Here is a 6000-nt window from a genome sequence, read left to right as displayed (position 1 = left end):
GAGAGCAATAATTCATTCACATGCTTGTTTGGGTATTTCTTCATTCATTCATTTAGAGAATTGTCCAATGGCTACTCAAGGCCAGCCACTATGGTAGGCTCTGGGAAAACAGAAAATGAGAGCCAAGTCCTCTCATGAAGCGCACATTTCAGCTAATGGAAAGGACAGAAAACAAGATATCTGAAGACAGACAAATGGGAATGAGGTCATTTGTTCTGGAGAGTCAGAGTCATGGGGTAAATCTAGTTCTTAAATCTATATTCATCAGCTCTCTCTAGCCAAAATGTTCCTGGGAGAAAGTAACCACAGGGGTAGAAAATGTAGGTGACGATGTCCTTCCTTAGAGGAAAAGTCTATGGGATTCACATGAGGACAGCGTACCTTGTTGTGTGGTTGCTGGTCTTGCTTAATAAACTTTGAGAAGTTAACCCTCCATTGTCACAGGTGTTTCAGGGGCTCGCCTGTCCAAAGACAGCAAAATGGATGTCTGCCTTCTCTGTGGTTCCGTCCTGGTTCAAGGATTCTATGATGTTATCCATTAGTCAGAATCTGCAAGGTTGCCTAGATACCTTGAGGCTTCTTTTTCTCGTGAGACCAAAGCTGAGAAAGTAGGTTGATTGACCTTGGACCTGCCAAAATGTGTAGAAAGACCAGGTTGTGGGAGGATGTGATGGCGCAACCACCTGAATCTTTGGGCCAGATCATCCATCCAGACAGGATGGCAAAGGGAGAGACCTCAGCAGAACCAGGAAGGAGAGGGACTTGGAGCTGGGGGTGTCTTACCAAGGAATAGGAGAACTGGGGAAAGGTAACAAGGACAACAAGGCTCGGCGCTGACTGAGACAACATCTAAGGTGAAACATTTTCCCAAAGAGGCAAAACCTCAAAATACAAAAAGATAAATTTAACAAATCCACACAACATCTCTGCAGAGAGGTATAACTTTAAAATTAAAATTTTTTCATTTTGGTAAATCTAGGACCCACCCACAACAATATCCCCATACTTGTTTCCTAAATTTTTGAAAAAATATTTCCTAAGGAATCTCAGCTCCCTCGTCTGTCCCCAGCTTCAGCTGGCCTCTCTCTTACCCTTCTCAAGCCTTCTCCATCCTGTCTGTCTGAACGGCCTGTTTCAGCAAATGGTGACAAAGTAGCACTAGAAATAAGTACATAAATCAACCTGGATAATCTGTAATACTATTTTTTCAGTTTGTTTCTCATGATAATGGCCTCCACTTTTTCCAAGAAAGTTTTCTTGAAACACTTTATTTCAATCATGTCTCCATCCAGTAAGTATTTAATAAGAATGGCACAGTGCTGTGTTCACTGGGACAACACAAAAATGCATCTCACAAAGAGCTTACAATCTACTAGGTCAGGTAAGAAATGCAGACAGATAACTCTACGACAAGATAGAAAGTCACAGGTGGTTCAAATAAAGCGGTTCAAATAAGGCGGCAATGTGAAGAGAAAGAGAAAGAGAAAGGATGTCCACTGGGGAAATGGTCAGAACAGGTCAATTCCTCTTAGTTCTGGAAGATAGAATGGAGACTGATGGGGCATGTGGGAGGCACCGAGTTCCACAGAGGCAGAGGTTAGTTCAAGATTGGAAGGACTTCTGATCAATTCCAGCCGTTTAAAAGCAAGAGCTGTAGGATCACGTGGTAAACATCCAGTCACAGGAAGTATTGATTCCAATGAAATTTGGACAATCTGTTAAAGATATTGTAGCAGATATTCCATATATCTTCCCATTGGTAAGAAATCTGAACTAGAGAGATGCTCTCAGCAACTTCTGACTCCATGTGTCCCTTATTCAACCAACAGAGCATGAAGTTGCCAAGTGAGCCTCCCAGATAAAATATTAATACTTCAAGCAAAGATTCTTGGGAAATCAAATAAGTTTTATTCATTTACTGGATTTCATATACCTAACAGTCCTTAAAACAGCTATCATCAGCAGCAACACAAACCACACATAAAATGTTAACATGTGCCCCAAATGGAAGCCCCCCCCATCACACACATGTATTGAGAAACAAAAATCCTACAGGGTGCTAATATAACTCACTCTAAGCATGAAAAGTTTCCTACAGGGCTCCCTAGCAATCAACCTTTCTTCATCCTGGGGCTGAATACTCCAAAGTCTTTGCTCTCTCTTCATACTTGAAGTCAACATAACAAGCTAATGACAAGTCAGATTAGATCTCCAGTTGATTACATGAGCCCCTATCCCTCTCAAATGTGCATCCACATGTGGAAGGTCCAATTTACTACAAGTGATGGCAGAAGCATCCCAGTGGGGAACTCAGCCAGCCAAGCCACACGGGCAGATCGTGTATATGTTTCCAAGTCCAGCAGCCGCAGGACCACAGAGAACTAATAGCTCAGGCCTCAACTGAAAAAGTTGCTATAAAGGCATCTCTTGGGCCCAACGTTTTGATTTTATAAGTTGGCCCATCTTTGGTCCAAATATGCCAAATAGAAATGTCATTTAATGCCCTTGAAAATGAGTAACAAAATGCTAAGAGTACCCAAGAACCTGGGGTTCTCTTTCAGCCATCCAGAAGGTGAAGTCAGTCAGAAGCTTGCCTGTCAGTCCCTGACCAACTCACTGGCCAGAGGAAAGGCTGGTCAGTATCCAAGGCTCATCGGGCCCGACCCCGAGGGGTTCCTAGTTCTCCTTCCGTGCCTGCTGTAACCTCTTGGCCACAGCAGTGATCAGAGCTGCTCCCTTTCCACTCCCATCTTCTGACAGCATGAACGTCACATCACATTGAGGGGCCAGTTCTTTTACAGTTTCCTGCAATATCCGAGAAAAGCTACAAAAAAGAGAAAGAGAAACATCATCAGCATTTAGTTGTAGCATGTATCGGCACTTTGTTCATTTTACGAATAATATTCCATTGCACAGATGTACCATATTTTACATTCTCACCATCAGTTGCTAATACATCTCTTCATTACCAAAACAAAATGTAAAACATTAAGCGAAAATAAAAGCTTTCATCACTGAAGTTTTTGTGATGTGCCATGCACCCTTCAGACACTAACTTAATTCTCACAACAATCTATGAGGTAGGTATGATTTTCGTCCATCATTTTACAGATAAAGAACTGAGGCTCAAAGAGGGTAAGAAACTGGCCCTGCACTTCCCAGCTTCTAAGTGGTGGAGCCAGTATTCAAACTCACTCTTAATCCTTCTGCCCACTGACTCTGAACTCAGACTTGACAGATGCTGCATGCGGTGCAAAATATTCAGCTGTCATCACTCCCCTGTGAGGTCAGGTGGGACTGTGTAATAATAACCACTTGTATTTATTGAGCACTATGTAAAGCACTTTACATGTATGAACTCACTCAATCCTCATGCGGTCCTGTGAGGTAGAGGTTATTACAACCTGCCTTTTACAGATGAGGAACCTGAAGCTCAGAGAGGATGGTGAACATGCCCACATCATACCACCAGGAAGCAGAGCCAGGGGGTCCACACTCAGCCTCAGCAGCCTCCCACCCCCGCCTCTCTGGAGCACTCACTGCGGGTGCAGCTTGTACAGGGTGCCGTCCACACCCACAGTGATCTTCAGGTGCTCAAGCCCCTGGTCTTCCCTCCTTTTCTCCACAATGGCGGCCAGGCCAGCGCCATAGAGCTGGGCTGCCCGCCGGGACACTGCTCCACACACCTCCTTCACCACGATGCTGTCCTCACATGTGCTGTCCAGGCCGAGCTGCTGCAGGATCCTCCTGACCTGGAGCAGGGCCAGCCGATCGCTGCGGGCAAACAGAGCAGGGCATCAGGACCTGCTTCTTGGGGCCCTGGAACCCACTCCACGTGGCTCAGTCCCCCATGCCTAGATGCCCAAGCAGAAGGGAGAAGAAAATGATGGCAATGGCTAAGCTGGAGCAGAATGCCTTAGAAGCTAAGATTCAAGAAAGTCTGCCACCCCTGGGGAAGTCCAAGCATGTTCAGAAAATAAAGTGTGAGTGCCTCTTGTGTTAAGCATAGACAAACCTATTATCTCACTAGAAGTTATTGTTAGATTCAGCAACCAACACATCAGGTACTCATTTTTCAGAAGAATCTGAGGTTCAGAGTGCTAGAAAGTTGCCCACAGACAGTAGAGAGCAGGGATTCAAACATTCACCTTCCTGAGCCAAGTCTGGCCTCTCTCACTGAGCATGCCAACTGCTGATACACTGGCACTATTTAATGGAAGCCAACTTTCCTTCTGTTTGACTTTTTCTGATTCTCTGCTTTCTTTTCTCATCTGGATTACCGACCATGAGGGTAAGACTGTATTCTCAATAGTAGCCAGCATAGGCTGGCTGCGAACATTCAGAGGGCAAGTGAACAAATGAATACACAATGTACAATCAGCACCTTAGTGAATGGGAACCCGCTAGGACCATGCTTGTATGCAGAGAAGCACCTGTCGTGGTGACAGGCTGGCCTTGAGTTAAGACCCTGTTTATCTCACATTGAACTTACAGAGCTCTGACTCCCACGCTAAACGGTGTAAAGTTCTAGTCTTGCCTGCCTCAGGCAACACTTAGGGAAGAACGGTGTTGTCAGGATAAAACAACTTAGAAACAATCTGTACGCCACGTAGTGGAATCAGCACGTAAACGGCGGTAGACTACAGAACCCTTTATAGACCTGAGAGGTGAATTTGCATGAGAATATTTAATGCTATGGAAAATGTTCATGGCACATTAAGTTTAAAAATACATCATAAAATACTACGTGCCATATGATCTTGGTTTTTGTGTTTTTGTTTTTTAATGTTTGTCCTTGTACAGAAAAACAGAGCAGAAGGAAAGCTATTCAGATTCCAGTAGGGTTATCAGTAATTCTTATTTTCTTCCTTTTACTCATGAATGAGTAGTGTATGGATAGGAAGAAAAAAAAAGGATTTTCTTTTAGTATGTATAAAAATAAAACCTGACATTTTTTCCACAGTCTAGCCCTTCACAATTTACCTAGTTCTTTCATGTACATTCCCTTACTCACTCCTCAGAACAATCCTTGGGGTTAGGTAGAAGACAAATTATTTATCCTCTAAAGAAGGAAATTGGGGTCCAGAAAGGTGAAGGAACCTGCCTCGCACAGCACAAACAAGTTAAGTGGCAGAGACAAATCTTAAACTTAGGCTCTGAGACTGTAAAGCCAAGATTCTTCTGAGAATCACTGTCCCACCTATGCAACACCACGCTTCGAAATGGGCTGCAGTCAGCATAGCGCCCATCAGCTTCCAGCTGGCTCCAGGTGGATAATGGTTTTCTTTCTATTCCATGAAGGTTAAATAAACCACAAAAAAACCCTGTAGAAATCAAAGCATCTAAAGCAGACACCTGTTGCAAGGCAGAAGCAAATATTCCTGGAGGCATAGAGGTCCTGCCAACCAGCTCTTGTCCAGGAACAACTTTCTTTGTATTCACTCCAAAAAAGGCAAGGCAAAGACAGGTCAATCTGCTTATTTCTTGCACCTGAGGGAGAAATTATTTTCCCCCACAGCAAAATGATCAATTGCCCTCTGATCATCAAACTGATGACTTTTAACTTGCACTTTCATGTCTGATGGGTTACAGACCAGATCCCACCCCACCCCCCAAAATGCCAAACATCTGTTAGTCAATACTTCAAAAACACAAAATTGCTGCTGCAGTTACTGTTTCTACCACCATCTCCTCAGACACGGAGAACTCCCTTGCACCAGCCCATCTGATGTCCCTTATTAAGTACACTGCTCTCTCTTTCTCTCTTTTTTTTCCGCTGCTCTCTTTCATACAGAGTTTTCTTTTTTCCCCAAAGTGATTTTTGGCTTGCTGGCATCTGACCACAGAGATCAAGAGAATTAAATGAATGAATGCAAATTGAGAGACATTCCAAACACGAAGCCTCTGATAACATCCAGTGATGGTATGAAATGTAGTAAAACTGACACATTTGGACATAACTGATGGTGGTAGAACTACTTTTAAAAAAAATTGTGCCCA

General features: G+C 43.7%; 1 protein-coding gene across 4 annotated transcripts in view; it reads right to left on the bottom strand.

Moving 5' to 3' along the window:
* Positions 1 to 1885: 1885 nt before the first annotated feature.
* HKDC1 (hexokinase domain containing 1) overlaps positions 1886 to 6000 on the bottom strand; it is a 41307-nt gene continuing 37192 nt past the window's right edge. For 2 of the 4 annotated variants that reach the window (XM_032491538.1, XM_032491537.1), the window contains 2 exons: positions 3541 to 3774; positions 1886 to 2824 (listed from right to left, as the gene is read on the bottom strand). In XM_032491538.1, the coding sequence (XP_032347429.1) occupies positions 2677 to 2824; positions 3541 to 3774 (382 nt within the window). In that variant the 3' untranslated portion in view covers positions 1886 to 2676. The remainder of the gene's footprint in view (positions 2825 to 3540; positions 3775 to 6000) is intronic. The other 2 variants (XM_032491539.1, XM_006181174.3) reach the window with 2 other exon arrangements.

This window comes from Camelus ferus, chromosome 11 (assembly GCF_009834535.1).
Source record: "Camelus ferus isolate YT-003-E chromosome 11, BCGSAC_Cfer_1.0, whole genome shotgun sequence".
Lineage (NCBI taxonomy): Eukaryota > Metazoa > Chordata > Mammalia > Artiodactyla > Camelidae > Camelus > Camelus ferus.
The sequence above is the reverse complement of the archived record's forward strand: the minus strand, read 5'-3'. Positions and strand labels throughout refer to the sequence as shown.